This window comes from Vanellus vanellus, assembly GCF_965231255.1.
Source record: "Vanellus vanellus genome assembly, chromosome: 27".
Lineage (NCBI taxonomy): Eukaryota > Metazoa > Chordata > Aves > Charadriiformes > Charadriidae > Vanellus > Vanellus vanellus.
In genome coordinates, this window is record NC_138932.1 from 2,840,857 (window position 1) to 2,859,149 (window position 18,293).

At 63.1% G+C, this 18,293-nt stretch overlaps 1 protein-coding gene across 1 annotated transcript; it reads right to left on the reverse strand.

The window, feature by feature from the left end:
• Positions 1 to 278: 278 nt before the first annotated feature.
• IQGAP3 (IQ motif containing GTPase activating protein 3) lies at positions 279 to 17,452 on the reverse strand. Its single transcript, XM_082496232.1, has 37 exons — positions 17,373 to 17,452; positions 16,326 to 16,482; positions 15,926 to 16,003; positions 15,613 to 15,689; positions 15,404 to 15,471; positions 15,034 to 15,147; positions 13,988 to 14,166; positions 13,612 to 13,699; positions 12,996 to 13,159; positions 12,685 to 12,772; positions 12,350 to 12,513; positions 12,030 to 12,190; positions 11,688 to 11,812; positions 11,317 to 11,480; positions 10,227 to 10,317; positions 9,937 to 10,104; positions 9,122 to 9,264; positions 8,878 to 9,048; positions 8,152 to 8,235; positions 7,627 to 7,698; positions 6,989 to 7,058; positions 6,368 to 6,576; positions 5,961 to 6,113; positions 5,690 to 5,853; positions 5,301 to 5,525; positions 5,074 to 5,214; positions 4,483 to 4,567; positions 3,980 to 4,212; positions 3,758 to 3,890; positions 3,336 to 3,438; positions 3,033 to 3,177; positions 2,775 to 2,862; positions 1,861 to 2,073; positions 1,578 to 1,744; positions 1,327 to 1,428; positions 929 to 1,037; positions 279 to 644 (listed from the first exon to the last, which is right to left on the reverse strand). Exons 1-37 carry the CDS (start codon positions 17,435 to 17,437, stop codon positions 531 to 533), a joined length of 4,875 nt encoding a protein of 1,624 aa, XP_082352358.1. The 5' UTR covers positions 17,438 to 17,452; the 3' UTR covers positions 279 to 530.
• Between the last annotated feature and the right edge of the window lie 841 nt (positions 17,453 to 18,293).

Genomic DNA, 18,293 nt, shown 5'->3' on the forward strand with positions numbered 1-18,293 from the left:
TACCCTGATATAAAGTCCGATTCTGACATCTTTATGACAATCATCTGATTTCTAATTCTGACATCATCTCCCCCATCTTTAACGGGAGGAAGAAAAAAAAAATTATATATTAAAATACCTTTATTTCATCGCTAAAAACGTGTAGTGTCCAGAAATCCATAGCGTCCTTCAGCAGCCGGCAGTATTCCAGCCAAAACACCCACAAACCCCCCCCCCAAAGATTTTTAAAAGCTACGTGTGCTGCAAAAGCTGCGGCGGCCACATCCTTCCTGCGGGGACGGTGGGGTACCGGCTCACGCCCGCGCGAGCCGCAGGGGTGGGGGGCTCCCAACCGGCCTCTAGCCAACACCCATTTTGGGTTGCCCAAGGCTCCGAGCCCTCTGCCGGCCCCCAGCCGGGTACCAGTGGATGCTCAAAGCACGCTGCAGCCGGGCAGGAAAGCTTCATTGCAAGCAGCCGCTCTCCCGGCCACGAGGACACGTTGGCCATGGGACCACCGACCCCACAGCATCACCCCCCCACCACCCCTGTTACTTCTTGAAGAACTTTTTGTTGAGGAGGAAGATGAGCAGGTTGACGTTGACCTTGGCCTTATCGAACATCTTCATGACGGCTACGCCCTCGTACTGCAGCTGCAGCAGGTCCTGCGGGAGAGGGGACCGTGGCCACTGCCAACCCCTCCGTGGTGGCCGTCTGTCCCACCCGGCTGCAGCGGGGTCCCCCAGGGGAGAGGGGAGCCAGCACGGAGCTGGCTTTGCATCAGGGACACACCGGGTGAGGCTGTCCCCAACCCGGGGTAGGGCTCCCCACAGGCTCCGAGTCCATCCCCCCCACCACCCCCACCACCAAAAACCAGCCAGGTGTGGGGACACCATCCACCCCCGCCGCCCCCAGGCTGCCCCAGCAGCCCCAGGACGGGCTCCCCCACCTGGTAGTGCAGTTGGAACCGCTCCATGTCGATCCCCATGAATTTGGCTTTCACCTGGAACCTGCCCGATTCCTCGCAGGGGACGATGTCGAAAATCACGTTCCTGAACCTGAAGGGAAAGAGCCGCTCGCTACCCAAAAAAAGGGGCTTCGCGGCTTTAAACGCAACCGAGGAGAAGGTCACCCACCCAATGCGACCCCTGTGGCACATCGGAAGCCAAATCCCCCTTCCAAACCCCACATCGCCCGTGTTCTCCTGGTAATACCCAAAACATCTCACCCCGTGTTCGGGAGGGGGAGACGGTGGGCCCGCGCGCACCCTCCTCCCGGGTTATTTTCCTCTACCTGCCCAAGCGTTGCTGTGCCATAGCTCATCCCACCGGAGCAGGGCCTACGTACTGGCTGAGCGGCAAGTCCTCGATCTCCAGCAGCACCCCCTTCTCGAAGAGCCGGGCCGCCGTGTAGTGCAGTGTCCGCAGCTTCTTATTCTTCCCGCTGACCCTTGAAGAGAAGGGACCACCGAGCTCAGAACCACACGTAAACCTCCGGACCCCCCCCCAAAACATCTCCAGGACTCACCACATCCAGATAGCAATGACACAAAATAAATAAATAAATTAAAAAATAGCGTTTTCTCGTAAGAAACGTACTTGTCGCTGGCTGCCAGGTTGTCGAGGCAGGTCTTGATGTACTGGTTGTAATAATCAATTTGCTCCTCGTAAAACAAGGTCTTGGCGTTGAGGCCCTGCAGGGTCTGGCTCAGCTTCAGGAGCTCTCCTTTGCGGTGCTGCCGGTACCGCCTCTGATTGCGGATGTCCTGGAGGAAACGAAGCCGTATGAGAAAGCCGATGTAAGTCATTCTGAGCTTTAAACCCACCTGACATCCCGCTCTGGTAAAGAGGTGACCTCCCAACTCAGTGTCCCCCCACCCACCTTGGCCAGCTCGTTGATGAGCTCCTGGTACTGGTGGGCAGAGTCCACCAGCCCCAGGCTCTCCAAGCGCCGCAGGTTGCAGATGATCTTGCGCTTCTTCTCCTCCATGGAGAGTTGGCTGTTGGCAGCCAGGGAGCGGTTGCGTTTCAGCTTGGCGGGGGTCTGGGCGTCCCGCAGCGCTCGCCTGCGCATGAGATGCTCGTGGGAAGCTTCCTAGGGATGAGAATCGCAGAATGGTGTAGGTGGGAAGGGACCTTGAAGATCACCTCGTTCCACCCCCCTGCCCTGGGCAGGGCCACCTCCCCCCAGCCCAGGTCGCTCCCAGCCCCGTCCAACCCGGCCTTGAACCCCTCCAGGGATGGGGCAGCCACAGCTTCTCGGGGCACCCTGCGCCAGGGGCTCACCGCCCCCACAGCCAACAATTTCTTCCCAATATCTCATCTCAATCTCCCCTCTCTCAGTGTCAAACCGTTCCCCCTCGTCCCACGGCTCCCCTCCCTGACCCAGAGTCCCCCCCCACCTCTCCTGGAGCCCCTTTAGGCACTGGAAGGGGCTCTGAGGTCTCCGCGGAGCCTTCTCTTCTCCAGGCTGATCCCCCCACCGCTCCCAGCCTGTCCTCCCAGCAGAGGGGCTCCAGCCCTCCCAGCACCTCTGGGGCCTCCTCTGGGCTCAAGCTTGGCGCGCAGCCGGAACGGGACACGAGGAGATGGAGCAATCAAACCCCCCTCACACACACACTTTGGTACGAGTCTCTCCTGGCCCAAAACACGTGCATGGAGCCCACCCACTGCTGGAGCAGAAGAGCAGCAGCCAAGCCTTTGAGAGGAGCGGGGCAGGTTTTTACTGAGGACTTGTTTGCTATTTGCCCAAGAAGTTTTTTAGCTCATCCCCAGCAGCAGCCTGACGCATCCCACCTCGTGCTCCGAGGCCCGTGTCCACAGGATCTCCGGAAGGGAATCTCCTGGTTGGCACTGGATCACATCCACCAGCATCTGCTTGGTGCTGGAGACCAGAAGGAGAGGTCAGGCACCTGCTCTGGACCATCACCCTCCTCCACCAGAGCAGCACATCATTTAGTCGCCTCCCAAGGGTTTCTCACACTCCTTGAGCATTCCCAGTTGGCATCCCAACCCCCAGGAAGCTCCCCAGAAGCCCCCAGAGCCCATCCTCACCTCAGCAGCAGACTCCTCGCGTCGCTCTCCTCGCTGCCGGCCGCCGGCACCAGCTTGTTGGTGAGGGTGAGGGAGATCTCCATCTTGCCGAGCTGGGAGAGTGCCTGCTCAGCATTGCTGTCCGCCGGGCTGGCGACGCTCTCCCCTGCGAGGGCAGAGAGAGCCCAAGTGGCCACGTGGGGCTCAGGAGGGTTGGCTTTACCATGCCCAAAGCAATCCAGCTAGAGCTTCGTGCAAGGAGACCAGCCTGATCTCCATCCTCCTCCTGCCCGGGTGGGTGGTGGGCCCCAAAGCTCTACCTACCGACAAGGGACTGGACCGTAGGAAGGTCATCGAGATCTTCCAGAAGCTCGTGCAGGGGGTCTCCGTGGTGCGGTGCGATGGAGTCCTGGTGCTCGAGCAGGAGCTGGATGGGGCGAGGGAGGAGAGTCGGCGGCAAAGGGACATGCAAAGAAACAGGGAGTGAAGACCAGTTGGAACGACGCAGAGGGGACTGCAAAGTGCTGAGGTTCAGGGAAGGACAATAATGCAGAATTTGGATTATTTGCTTGCTTTAAAAGGGGAAAAAAAACAAAAAAAAACAACAAAAAAACACCACAAAATCCAGGAGGAGCTGTGCTGGTGGTGGGATACAGCGGAGCGGGATGAAACACAGCGGAGAGCCCGGGAGGCGGGAGCAGAAGAAACGGAACCTGCATGTTTGTGAATGAGTTTTAGGCCCTTACCTTGTGCGTGTTGATGAGCTCCCCCACTGTGATGTAGATGACCGGTTTGGCCACCGCCACCATCTCCGAGTACTCGTCCATGTTAAACCTCTCTTCCGGCTCCGGGACACAGCAAGCGGCAGAGATGAACCTCCTGCAGAGAGACACCTCTTCGGTCAGCCCCAAAACCCCTGCCACCGGCTCATAGCCGCCCTGCCACCCCGATGCCATCCCGGTGCCCACCTGAACTTGTTGTGGGTGTCCTCCAGGTACTGGTTCACCCCACAGAGGTGCGCGTTCTCCCCTTCGAAGGCCTTGTGGGCAGCTGCGTGTTGCAGCACTTTGGCGATGAAGCCCAGGCTGCGGCGGTGGTCGGGATGCAGGGTCACCCCGGCAGAGATGTCCACGACGTCGAAGCCATCAGGGGCCACCACCGCGGGGTTCATGAAGCGGTAGTAGAGCAGGTTCCCCACGATCTAGGGCACAAGACAGGCTGGGTGTCGAGGAGCACGCAGGCTGGTGGCAGCTCGGCAGGGAAGGTTGTTCTGTCCTTGCACCGCCCTGGTGGGACCCTCCCAGAGGGGGACAGCAGCACAAAGAGCCCACCGTAGGCATTTCCTTAGCGACTCAAAAAAAAAGTTGACTTGAAGGCATTTTTAAGTCAAGAGGACTTGACCTTCTGTGGAGGGATACTGGCCCTTCATGGGCACACACGGTTGAACCCCGACCCCCCAGCCCCGGGGTACCTTGTCGATCTCCTCCGCCGAGGCCTCGGGGAATTTCTCAGCCAAGGACGTCTTCAGGATTTTGGCCACGTAGCGCATCCCATAGCTGAGGAGAGGGCAGGGAGAGATCCGTCAGCATATGGAGCAGCACCAGGCTCGGCCACTCTGCCCCATCCCTCCTACCCATCACCCAAGTAGCGCCATCCTTGGGGCGATGGAGGAACCCATAGGAGAGGTTGGCAGCTGCAGCATCCGTCAGCTCCTTCCCGTTCCCTGCTGCCAGCCCAGACACCCCTGGAGGAAGCCTTCATCCTCCAAAATTACCACAAAGCTCAGCTTCTTCCTTGCAGACACCTCAACACCAGTAGCAAAGCGCTCGGAAACGGAGGGAGAAGAGCCAGCCCACCGGAGCGTTGCCGGCGGAGCAGAAGCAGCAGTGCCCGTTGATCTTTGGATTTCCCCTTGGTGACAGTGCAGTAACTCGGTCCTGCGGCAGTTGAGGGGCCGGGAAACCCCCCCCATCACCCAACCTCCCTTTCTAAGACCTTGCTGAAGCTACCTTCCAACCGACAGCGCTGCAGGGACGCGCAGGCAAACCAGCCCGATACGTACGGGATCTTGTCTACAGAAGAGGTGATGGCAGAAACGAACTTGTCCGTCATCGCGAGGAGGTTGCGGATAGAAATATCCAGCCGCCTTTGGACCTCGGGGTGGCTGAGAGCCTGCTCAGGGCTGACCTCGTACGGGAGCTCGCTGTGGGTGGAAGACAAGGTCCCCCATCACCATCCCAGCGCCCGTCACGCTGCGATCAGGCTAAGCCTCCTCGCCCAGGCCCTGACCTTCTCTGCCCACTCTGTGACTCGGTCTGGTTGATCCAAGCCTTGTAGATGTCCACAGGGTCGGTGCGGATGCTGAGGCTCTTGTCCTGCAGGACCTCCTGCACCGGGCCACCCAGGATCTGCCGCAGGGCGTTCTGCCCGCGCGCGTTGCGGTAGAAGCTGACCACCAGCCGGATCACCGTGGCGTTCCCCGTCAGGATGTCATGGACGTGGTCCACCTTGGACCTGGGGAGAGAGACGGGATGGATGGGATGAAGGGGATGGGCCAGTGCGTTTGTTCTCCAACGCAGAAGGCGGCAGCCAGAGGAGATAACTGCACCCAAGATGATGCCCCTGGTCCAGCCTTTTCCCAGACCTGTCCCCAAACCGGGGCACCCACTTCCACCCACCTGATCTCCTCCTGCAGCGCTGCTTTGAAGAGCTGGAGCAGCAGGTAAGCCTCCCGTGGGTTGGATGCGTAGTTGTAAAGCGTGAAGATCACCGACTCCATGAACTTGGTGGACTTGTTCTGGGGCATCTGGAAGATCAGCCTGGCCAAGTACACAGGCTGGGTCTGCAGGGAGGAGGAACACTGAGCTAACCCCGAGTGTCGTGGGGTGGCAGGGTCCCCAGGCTGCTCCCCCAGCTGCGGTGGACACCACAGAGCCCCACCAGCCCCACCTGCAGCAGGTAGAAGAGGTGCTGGTAGGCCTCCAGCTTCTGCCGCTTCTCCTTGCTGAGGGACTTGAGCCCCTTCTGCTTGTCTATGGACATCATCTCCGAGAGCTGCTCCTTGTTCTTCTTGGTCAGCTTCTTGCAGTGGGACACCACCTCCTGGAGCCGCGTGAGCAAGGAGAGAGAAGCGTCGGTGACTGCCGGCACGCTCCGGCGTTCAGCCCAGCTTCTGGGGAAAGGGAGTCAGAGGCACCTCGATGCTCCCCGACCCCTTCAACAGCGAAGTGCAGAGAAGTTCAAGCCGTGACGCCAAGGAGGGGAGGACCACCTCTGCATGGGCTGAACGGGTTTGGGCACCACGGTAGAGCCGCATGAGGCGGTCGAGGTCGTCCCCCTGCCGCCGCGCTCCCCACCTGCAGCGTGATCCTGTTCTTGACCAACAGCCCGATCTTGATGTCCATGAGGTCCAGGTCGCTCTCCAGCTGCCGGCTGGCGCGGATCGTCTTCACCACCTCCTCCTGCAGCCGCAGCACCTCCGACTCTTCCCAGAAGTCGTGTTGGCTCTGCTCCAGCAAGTGGATGAAGCGCCGGACGATGCTCAGCGGCGGGCTCCCGGCGCGGACTGCAGCGAGACGCGGCGCCGCCGCCGCCGCCGTGAACGCTCGTGGGGAAGACTGAGCGGCCAGCCCCACCGTGGACCCTCGGACCCGCCCCCCCAGCACCTCACCGAAACGCCCCCTTCCTCCACCCCAAAAAGAGCATCTTCTCGCAACAGCGGGGCGCAGGACGAGAGGCTGCCGCGCTCTGCGACGCCTCCCCGGGAAACCTTCGGGAGCGGAGGGGGAGTAAGAGCATCCCCAGCGCCGCTCTAGCCGAGGGGCCACCGAGCCTCTGCCACGCTCGGGCTTGCCACGAGGACACCGGTGGCCGGCTAGCCTGCCGCCCCCCACCACGCAGGGCCAAGGAGGGAGGAGGCAGAGTCCCCTTCCCGATTAATTAGAACCACTTCAGAGGGGAGACAAGCAGGCACTTACCCAGCATCCTGTAATCCCCACGGGCCTTATTAGCTCGCACAAAAGCCTGGATTTTAATTACAGCTTTAATCTGCCAAGACAAACAAAGGGATGGTTGGGGGAGGGGGGGGGAAAACTTTTCCCCACCGCGGCCCTAAACCACACCGGGGAGCGGAGGAGAGGCGGTCGGGCCCCCCGGCTGTCCGCTCCCACCGTCGGGATTCTGCCGCTGCCCGGGATGAGGGTCTCCGTCACCACCCAGGTGGGATTTCCAGGATTTCGCCCCCCCCAGCCGTGGTTTTCCCCTCCGCTCGCCGTATTTCGCGGGCTGCGGCAACTCCAGAGGCGCGGCTTCGCTTCCCGCAGCCCACACGCCCCTCTCCCCCAAAATTTCCTTCCCCTCTAATGGGCATCCTGAAGTCCTTGTTGGTTTTTGATGGAACTGGAGTGGTTTTTTTTTTTCCCCTCTCCTCACGCTTAACAGAGCCCAACAGTTCAGCTTCCAGACCCACCCGGCGCCTTTTCCTTCCCATCTATCCCCGTACAGGGATGCGCCGCGAGCACTCGGGGGCAGAGGTCCAACCGCGCGCTCAGGACCGTCCCCGCAGACGCTGACACGCTCCCAGGAGCTGTTTTATTCCCCATATGCCATCGCTCACGTTCTTCCTGAAGTAGCGCAGCCTCTCCTGGTACTTCCTCCGAGCCTGCCACATCCTCACGCCCGCCTGGATCTGGGAGAGAAGTTCGAGGGGTTGGAGACTGGAAGGATTCACTTGGCCAAAGCAAACGGGTGGAAAGGAGGGAAAAAAAAAAAAAAATTGGGATTTTTGCAAAAACATCCTCCCCCAGCCCGAGTTTCCCCCATGCCCAGCCTTGCCCCGGTCCAGTTGCCGTATTCTCCCCCAGCTGTGGTTTTAATGGGCATTTGAGCCTTAGCTCCCTCCTGCCGCCCTGGTTTTAACGGAGCTGAACAAGTTCCTACACCGCGATTTAACTCGTGGAGAAGTCTAATGAGATGGGGGGGGGTTGCTCCCCCCCCCCCCCCCCCCCCCATCTTTAAACACTTCCCTCGCTGCCGTTGGGATGCGCAGGGAGAAAGCGGGGAAACGCCACGCTTGCTGCCGAGCGAGCGAGCGGCGATGCCCAACGTGGGCGCAGAGGGGTGAAGGAAGAGTCTCCCGAACCTTTATGGCAGCGGCCGCGTTGGCTCGCAGGTAGCGCAGGCGCTCCAGGTAAGCTCTGCGCTGCTTGTAGCCTCTCCAACGAGCCTGGGCGCGAGAAAAAGACAACCAGCTACCGCCACCCGCGCCGCGGTCGCTGCTGCGTCCGGTTTTTCAGAGAGCGCGGTGGGAAGAGAGGGGAGGAAGAAGAGAGGGGAGGAAGAAGAGAGGGGAGGAAGAAGAGAGGGGAGGAAGAAGAGAGGGGAGGAAGAAGAGAGGGGAGGAAGAAGAGAGGGGAGGAAGAAGAGAGGGGAGGAAGAAGAGAGGGGAGGAAGAAGAGAGGGGAGGAAGAAGAGAGGGGAGGAAGAAGAGAGGGGAGGAAGAAGAGAGGGGAGGAAGAAGAGAGGGGAGGAAGAAGAGAGGGGAGGAAGAAGAGAGGGGAGGAAGAAGAGAGGGGAGGAAGAAGAGAGGGGAGGAAGAAGAGAGGGGAGGAAGAAGAGAGGGGAGGAAGAAGAGAGGGGAGGAAGAAGAGAGGGGAGGAGATGCAGCACCCAAAGCGGCTGCTGCGAGAAAGAAAAACCAGCCCCACACCGTCCTCGGCGGTGCCTGGGGTGAGTCCTGGCTGTCAAACGTGCAGAGCGGCAAGCAGCGGTGCTCACCGGACCCACCGGAGGATGCTGCGAGCAGCTGCCCGTGGTTTGCATCTCCCCCCCCCCCGCGCAGATGAGGGATGGATCCTGGCTACTTCACCTGGATCCTGATGGCAGCCGGCTGCTGCTCCCGCAGGACGCGCCGCCGTGCCGCAAACTCCCGACGGACCAGGCAGCCCCGCAGCCGAGCCTGCAGCCTCACCACGAAGGCGACGTTGGATGCCCACAGGCGGTCCCGGTCGTGCGCCGCGGTGACTCGGGTGATGACCGACTGCGGGGACACGATGCAGTAGCTCAGCCCCTGCGATGCCACCGGCGCCCACCGAGCCCCGTCCTCCCCGTACCTGGATCTCCTCCCGGCTCAGGTGCGTGGTGTTGAGGCCACCGTCGCGCGGGCGCTGCCAGCTGCCCTCGAAGGTCTGCAGGCTCAGGTAGTACTCAGCACCATCCGTAAGCCTGTGCCGGATCCAGCACGGCTTCGCACTCCCTACACAGTGAGACGGAGAGGTGCTGCTGGGGGGTGCTGCTCCCCCCCAGTGGCTCGGACAGGGGTGCACCCCAGGCTCCTGGGGGGGGGGGGAGGGGGGGAGTTTTTGCAGCCCCCCAGCTTTTCCTAGAATCCTCAGAGCATCTCTCAGAGCACATCGTAGAATCGTATAGTAGCGGCGGTGGGAACCCCCTCTGCTCAAAGAGCAGTTGCAGCCTCCAGTGCCCGGAGAGTCTCTCCAGCAACCCCAGTTAGAGGTGGTCCCAACACAGGAGCTGCCGGCTGGGAAGGGGCTGTGCCAGCACAGGGTCTGCAGGAGAGCAACCGGGTGCCTCCACCGCAACTCAGAGAAGGGTTTGGGTTGGAAGGGATCTTGAAGACCATCCAGTGCCACCCCCTGCCCTGGGCAGGGCCACCTCCCCCCAGCCCAGGGTGCTCCCAGCCCCGTCCAACCCGGCCTTGAACCCCTCCAGGGATGGGGCAGCCACAGCTTCTCGGGGCACCCTGCGCCAGGGGCTCACCGCCCCCACAGCCAACAATTTCTTCCCAATATCTCACCTCAATCTCCCCTCTCTCAGTGTCAAACCGTTCCCCCTCATCCCATGGCTCCATTCCCTGATCCAGAGTCCACCCCCCCCCCCCCCCCAATCTTTTCCGGAGCCCCCCTTTTACCTGTTTGTCTCTTGGTGGCCATCAGAGCCGTGAGCTCCTCCTGGTACGCCGCGGCGCAGGCGCTCACCACCCCGCACAGGGCCACGTCGGGGTTGCGCAGCACCCGCAGGGTCTGCGCCGCCTTCCCCTCCTTGATGGCCTGGTTGATGGCGGCGGTGCCCAGAGCCACTGCGGGAGCAGAGGGGGCTCACATCAGTCCCTTCTCCCCACCCCCACCCTGCCCTGCGGCAGCACCCTGGCCGGGGGGTAGGGGGGCAGCACCCAGCACCCACGCCAGGGCGAGCACTCACTCCTCCTGGCTGCCACCGAGTCCTGGTTGGCTCTGCAGACCCCGTCCTGGATCTCTTCCCACCAAAGCACAGCTCCATCGTCCTCCGTGGCCTGGCGAGACAGGGGGAGGGAGATGGGGGGGTAAGATGGGGGTCTAATGATCTTGGCAGCCCCCCGCTCTCCGAGAGCCTCAGCTGTGCTGGTCTTGCACTACATCACCCCTCGAGCACCTTCTGCTTTGCAGGGTGCCACCCTGCCAGGGGGGATGCCACGCTGACAAGGGGGGGGGTACTGCATGGCCAGGGGGGATGCCACACTGGCAAGGGGGATGCCAAGCTCCTGATGGTGGCACCATATGGTCAGGGGCAGATGCCACACTGCTTGGGGGGGGATGCCACGCTGCTGGGGGGGGTACCACATGGGTGGGGGAACGCCACGCTGCCAAGGGGGGATGCTGCATGGTCAGGGGAGATGCCACGCTGCTGCCAGGGGATGCCAAGCTCCTGGTGATGGCACCACATGGGCAGGGGAGATGCTGCATGGTCAGGGGAGATACCACACTGCTGGCAGGGGATGCCAAGCACCCGGTGACGGTACCACACGGGCAGGGGGGGATGCCACGCTGCCAAAAGGGGGATGCTGCATGGTCAGGGGAGATGCCACGGGAGATGCCACACTGCTGGCAGGGGATGCCAAGCTCTTGGTGATGGCACCACATGGGCAGGGGGGATGCCACGCTTACAAGGAGGGATGCTGCATGGTCAGAGGAGATGCCACGCTGCTGGCAGGGGATGCCAAGCTCCTTGTGATGGCACCACATGGGCAGGGGGGATGCTGCATGGCCAGGGGAGATACCACACTGCTGGCAGGGGATGCCAAGCTCCTGGTGATGGTACCACATGGGCCGGGGGGGGATGCCACGCTTACAAGGAGGGATGCTGCATGGTCAGGGGAGATACCACGCTGCTGGCAGGGGATGCCAAGCTCCTGGTGATGGCACCACATGGGCAGGGGGGATGCCATGCTACCAAGGAGGGATGCTGCATGGTCAGGGGAGATGCCCCGCTGCCAGGGGAGGGTACCACACGGCCAGGGGGGATGCCACCCCACCTGGGCTTTCAGCCTTCGCGCCCGGGCCAGGACGTCGTGGTAGCGCCGAGCGGTCAGGAGGGCGACGTCGGGCAGAGCGGCCGCCGGCAGCAGCAACGCCGCCAGCGTCTTCTCGGGGTCCGCCTGCACCAGCGCCTCGTTGATCAGCCGGACAGCCCGGACTCCTGCGTGGGAGGGAAGGGACACGCGGTTCAGCCCCGCTTCCCCCCTCCCCCCATCCATTGCTCCGGGCACACGGTGGGGTCACGGCCCAAAGTAGCGCGAGGTTCTCTAGTGTCTAATTAGGGCTGAGCTCCGAGTGCAACCTCCCTCCCGGGAAGTTTGCAGAACCCCCTGCTCGACCAAAGCCCACGCAGGCAGGCAGGACTCACGGTCGTTTTCGTCTTGCACTGATGAATTGGTGTCAGTCACGCTGTCCTGAATGTCATTCCAGCTCAGGAACTCAGCTCCCGCTTCCCTGGATTGACCTTTCAGCTGCAGTAAGTCCTCAAAATACCTGCGAGAAAGACACGGGACAACAGCTCGGTGCATTTTAAGCAGGAACGGCGCCTGCCGGAGCCCGCTGCCTTGCTTTCCAAAGGGGAAAGGGTACGGCACGGGGTCGGGGGGGAGGCTGGTGGAACAATCCCATGCAAAGCCCAGACCCCCCGACCATCTCCTCCAAGGGATTGCTCCCCACCCCCTCACCCCAAACACAGAGACCACCTCCTCACCGCTGCGCATTTGCGTCCTCGACGCCCGCGAGGCCCAGGGCAGGGCTGACCAGGCTGCTCCAGAGCCCGTCGGCATCCCCGGCCTCCAAAGCTCGGTTCACCAGCGCCACGGCCGAAAGCATCTCCACAGCCACGAACAGCTCCTCCTGCACCAGCTCGCCCTGCACGGGACAGGCAGAGATGCTGACACCCCCCTCCTCCCCCCATACCCCCACCCTCCAGCCCCCCAAGCGTGGGGGAAGCACCCCCTAATCCTAACAGAGGTATTGATGCCCCCACTGCCGGTGGGACCCCGAGCCCGTCCCCGGCGCAGGTCTCACCCGTGGGTGCTGGCGCTGCAGGAGGGTGAGCTGGCGCTGGTACAGGGGGGCGGCGAGGGGGTACACGAGGGGCAGCTGCGCTGCGGGGTCCATCAGCGCTTCCAACGTTTCGGCTGGCATCCCTCCACGGATGGCCGCGTTGATCCGGCCGACGGCCCGCAGCACTGAGGGAGAGACCGGGGCGAGCCGGCACAGGGATGGGGGTCGCAGGAGGTGGCTGTGCCCCATCTCTCCCCGGGGACACTTGGCCGAGCAGCCGGTGGGGCCACCGGCTCCGGGGGATGCACCGGGCAGCAAAACCTGCCGTCAGCCCCATGTCCATGCCGGCTACTCACTGGCTCGCTCCTCCTCGCCCTTCTTGTTCGCCGCGAGGATCCCTGCCTCCACCTCCTCCTGCTCCAGCAGGTCCACGTAGCCCAACTCCTGCAGCGGGCAGAGACAGCGGCTTACGGCGTCGCACCGGACCCACCTTGCGCTGACGGAGCGGCCACGCTCAGACCCCTTTATGGGGAGCTGCCGATCCGCAGAGCGACCCCCCCCACCCAGGGGGAACCCCCTCCCCTCCTCTTCCTGGGCACCGCGGCAGTCCTGGGGTGCCACCCCCAGCGTGGGCACCCCGCGCCCGCAGGCTCCTGCCAGCCCCTACCAGCGCCTTCTGCTCCCGGTCCACGCTGAGCTGCTCCAAGTAGCGGTCGAGGTTGTCCCGCTGGAGGCAGCGCAGGGCCAGGACGGGGTCCTGCAGCGCGCGGTACAGCGCCGGCGCGTCCTGGTTCTCCAGGGCATCGTCCACCTCCTCCAGAGCTCCATGCACTAGGAGAGAGGACACATCACAGCCGGGGGAAGGCGAGCAGGTCAATCATCCCGCAGCTCCGTAGAGCAACGGGGGCTTCCGTTGAAGTCTGCATACCCATAAGTTTAATTTCTCCTTGGAAACGCACAGCCAGCCCCGCTCCCCACCGGGTCCGAATGGCCTGAGCAGACAGCTCCTCTCTGCTGTGCCCACCAGCCCGGGCAGGTTCTCCCCTCCCGCCCGGGGTACCACGGTCCCACCGATACGGTCACGGGCAGGGCCACCTCCCCCCAGCCCAGGTTGCTCCCAGCCCCGTCCAACCCGGCCTTGAACACCTCCAGGGATGGGGCAGCCACAGCTTTGCTGGGCAAACTGGGCCAGTGCCTCACCGCCCCCACAGCCAACAATTTCTTCCTCAGATCTCATCTCATTCCCCCAAGGAAGGAAGGAAGGAAGCCACAACTTTGCTCACCGTTCACTTTGTTGATGTTCCTTTGGATTTCAGCCTGGGTCAGACACCGGTCGTAGATGTCCTCTCCCTCGGGGATCACCTGCGGGTACTGGAGAGGGATTCCCCACCATGAGTTTTCCACCCAACAGCACACAGTGGGAGTGCCCTGTGGATACCTGGGCTCGTTTCCCATCCCCAAGCCCTGGGCCTTCCAAAGAGGAATCTTTTCCTCCATCTTCTGACCAGCACGGGGGCTCCCAGGCTGTGTTTCGCCCACCAAGCACTGGGACGGTCTCCAACCCAGAAGGACCCCTCCAGCTGGAAGCTCCCACCAGCACATCGGCGAAGGGGCTGCTCCTCTTCCAGCCCCCCCCGGATCCCCCGGTGCCCTCCTCACCCTGTTCCTGGCATTGCTGTCCTTCTCCAGCTTCGCCCTGTGGAGCATCTCCTGGTAGGCACCAGCCAGCGCCTCACGCAGGTTGAGGAGCATCGCGCTGGGGTTACGGAGGGCCACCATCGTCTGCGCCACCACCCCCCGATCCACTGCTTCGTTGATGGCCAGCACCGCGGCATGGACTGGAGGCGAAGCGGGAAGGACACAGGTGAGACAGGGCACAGAGGGCTGTGATGGACCATCCGCTATATCCCGGTGCGCAGTGGGACAAGCCACCGCCACACGTGATGCTGGGAACCCCGCTTTCTCCAAGAGCAAGCTGCTGACTCCACTGCCCGGGGAGTGTTGGTGTCTCTCCAGCAACCCCAGTTAACGCACAACCCAGGAGCTGCCGGTTGGGAAGGGGCTGTGCCAGCCCTTGCCGCCACGTACGGGTCAGCAGGAGAGCAACCAGGTGCCTCCACAACTCAGGGCATCTCTCAGAACGTCTCGTAGAGCCATGGAATGGTTTGGGTTGGAAGGAACCTTGAAGATCATTGAGTTCCAACCCCCCTGCCCCGGGCAGGGCCACCTCCCCCCAGCCCAGGTCGCTCCCAGCCCCGTCCAACCCGGCCTTGAACCCCTCCAGGGATGGGGCAGCCACAGCTTCTCGGGGCACCCTGCGCCAGGGGCTCAGCGCCCCCACAGCCAACAATTTCTTCCCAATATCTCATCTCACTCTCCCCTCTCTCGGTGTCAAACCGTTCCCCCTCGTCCCACGGCTCCCCTCCCTGACCCAGAGTCCCCCCCCAGCTCTCCTGGAGCCCCTTTAGGCACTGGAAGGGGCTCTGAGGTCTCCGTGGAGCCTTCTCTTCTCCAGGCTGACCCCCCCACCTCTCCCAGCCTGTCCTCCCAGCAGAGGGGCTCCAGCCCTCCCAGCACCTCCGGGGTCTCCTCTGGTCCCGCTCCACCAGGAGCATCTCCCCAGAGCATCTCTCAGTTCTCCGACCCCGGATTTGACGTTGGGGGGGCTGAGCCGAGATCCTGCTACGGGCCGGGTACTCGTTTACCTGCCGCTTCGTCCACCGAGAGCTCGTTGGCCAAAATGCCCCCGATCTTGCTGAAGGCAGGCAGCTGCAGGCCGTACTTCTCCAGCTCCCGCTTTGTGTTGTCGATCTCCTCCTCTGCAGCAGAGCACAGAGGCATCACCGTGGTCCAGCACCAGAGGGGAGCAGCCAGCAGAGCCCCCCCACCACCACCACCACCCCCCACCACCCCCAAACCGGAGGGGGGCAGCAAACCCCCACAGCAGGGTAAAGCATCACCGAGGCAGCTTTGGGAACGCTCGCCCACCGGTCTTCCCACCGCGACACCTCCCCCCCCCCAGCCCCCAATCCGAGTGTCCCCGTCCCCCCCCCCTTCCCCACTCCAGCCCCATACCCGTGAAGTCCACTTTGCCGTACAAGTCCTGGATCTGAGGAGCCAGCCCCAACTTGAAGAGGTACAAGCTGAAAGAAGAGCAGCAGACCCACGCCGTGACCGTGCGGCTGTCACCCCAACCCTGGGGGTGACACCACCGAAGAGCACGAAGGCAAACCCCCCCCACCAGAGATTCGGCCCCGGGGTCGGACCGGTGAACCCCCCCCTACCTGAGCGCGTGGATGCAGTAGACCACCCGCGGCATGTTCTTCTTGTCATAGATGTCGGTGGTCTCCGGGTGGAAGATCTGCCAACAAGACAAGAGGCAGCTCAGGTGGAGACGCCATCGAGATGGTCCACGGGGACGATGGTGTCCAAGGCGGTGGGGGGGATGACGGACAATGGATACAGAAATGAAGCCCCCTCCCCCGGTGACACCGGTGCTCCCCCCATGAGCCGAGCCGGTGGTGCGTAGCCTCCAGGGCCACCGGCCAGCGCGTCCCTCGGCCCGGGGAGAGCGGAGGGGGACACGGGGGACGTTACCGTGGGAAGCCCCACGTGGCTCATGGCGGCGCGCCAGTGGTTGATGTTATCCGTGTGCCGAAAGTGAAGGCCGGCTGCCTGGGAGAGAGGAAGCCGGGGTCAGACTGAACCCACCCCCACCCCCCCAAACACCTTCTCCCATCTCCCCTGGACAGGGCACGAGGTTAAAACCAGAGGCAAAACCCACGACACCCCCCCCCCCCCCCCCCCCCCCCAGGGCAGCTCAGACCCCCCCTACAGCCTTTTTCTATTATATTGTCCCTTAACGATCGCAAACAGCGTGTTCCCCCCCCCAACTTGGCATTCACCAGCGCTGGGAAAGGTCCCTGCAAGTTTTGGGGTCTGCCCTATGGAATGTGCCCCCCCCCCAACACCCCCCCCCCCCCCTCCATGGCCTTACCTTGTACCGCGTCTGCTCGCGGTCGTAGATCTTCTTCAGCGGGACCACGGCGGGGGCGAAGCAGTGGCCCAGTTTGGCCAGTACCACCCCGTTGCGCAGGCTCTCTTCCAGCTCCGTGGGGGGGGGCAGCTCCTCGCTCAGGCAGGCTTCCAGCCAGCTGCCAGGGCAGAGCCGGGGAGGGGGGGGGCACGCTGTGGACCCCCGGGACCATCCCACAGACCCCTTCCACACAGGGAAAGCAGCACCCAAAGGAGACACCACCCCCATCCCCATAAATCCCCCCCCATGGCAGGGAGAGGTTGGCCCCCCCACCCCCATAAATCCCCCCCTAATGGAAGGGAGAGGACACCCCTATATCCCCCCCATCCCCATAAATGTCCCCCCCATGGCAGGGAGATGTCACCCCTATATCCCCCCAATGGCAGGGAGAGGTCACCCCCCCCAACCCCATAACACCCCCCACCCCCCACGGCAGGGAGATGTCACCCCCCTGTCCGCATAAATCCCCCCCATGGAAGAGAGCGGTCACCCCTATATCCCCCCCAAGGCAGGGAGAGGTCACCCCCCCCCATCCCCATAACCCCCCCCATGGAAGAGAGTGGTCACCCCTATATCCCCCCATCCCCATAAATCCCCCCCATAGCAGGGACATAGTCACCCCCCCATCCCCATAACCACCCCCCACCCCCCACCCCCCCCGGCAGGAAGACATCACCCCTATATCCCCCCCTCCCCCCCCATCCCCATAAATGCCCCCCATGGCAGGGAGAGGTCACCCTCCCCCCCCCCTTTGCTGCAGGGTGCTTCTCAACAGCACGGCTGAGCGCCCCCATGTGTGTCCCCCGTCCCCCCCCCAAAAAAAAAAAAAAACCAACAAACCCCCCAAAAACCCCAAACCAACATTTTAAAGGGGAAAAACCCCAGGAGCAGACAGGATTTTTCAAATTTACCCCTTGCAGCCTCCCCCCACCCCCTGTGCCTTATCCCCCCCCCCCCCCCCCAAAACCCAGAGGTGGGAGGGAGTGGGGGGAGGGGGGTGTCCCCCACCGCTTGGCTTCCTCCAGGTGACACAGGTACTGGTAAGCGATGTTCTGCCTCCTCCGCTCGTCCATCTCCTCTGCGGTGGGGCGCTCGGCTGGGTGACAGGGACACCCCGTCAGCCCCCATTTATCGGGGGGGCTGGGGGGGGGGGGGGGGAGTTGTTTTTTTTAACCCCCCCACGACCACCCAACTTAAGATTTCCCAAAGGGACGGCAGGTTTTGCAGCCCTGGGGTGGGTGGTTGGGGGAAAGTTTCCAATTTTTTCCCCAAATAACGGAGCCGGTACCGAGGAGGGGAGGGGCAGGGGGATGGGGGGGGGGCACAGAGGTGGGTTTGGGGTCCTTCGGCACCGCCAGTGTCACCCAGCAGCACCCCCACCCACAACCCGGGTGTCTGGGGCACTTCCACTGCCCCCCCACACACACTGCACCCCCAAACCCCCTACACCACCCCGGCACCTCCAGACCTGCCCCCCCCCCCCCCCCCCATCCCTTGCACCCCACACCACTGCCTGCCCACCCCCCCACATCCCCCTGCACCCCCAGACCTGCCTGTCCCCCCCTCATCCTCCTGCCCCCCCCCCCACGGCACCCCCAGACCTACCTGTCTCCCCACACCTCCCTGACACCCCCAGACCCACCTGCCCCCCCCCGTTCCCTGGCACCCCCAGACCCCGCTGGAACCCCAAAACCTGCCTGTCCCGCAAACACCCGTGACACCCCCAGATCCCCCTGTCCCCCATGTACACCTGCACCCCCAAATCTGCCTGTCCCCCCCCACACCTCCCTGTCCCCCCCCAAACCTGCCTGTCCCCCCACGTCCCCTCCTGCCCCCCGTCCCCTGACACCCCCAAACCTGCCTGTCCCCCAAACCACCATGACACCCCCAGATCCCCCTGTCCCCCATGTACAACCTGCACCCCCAAAC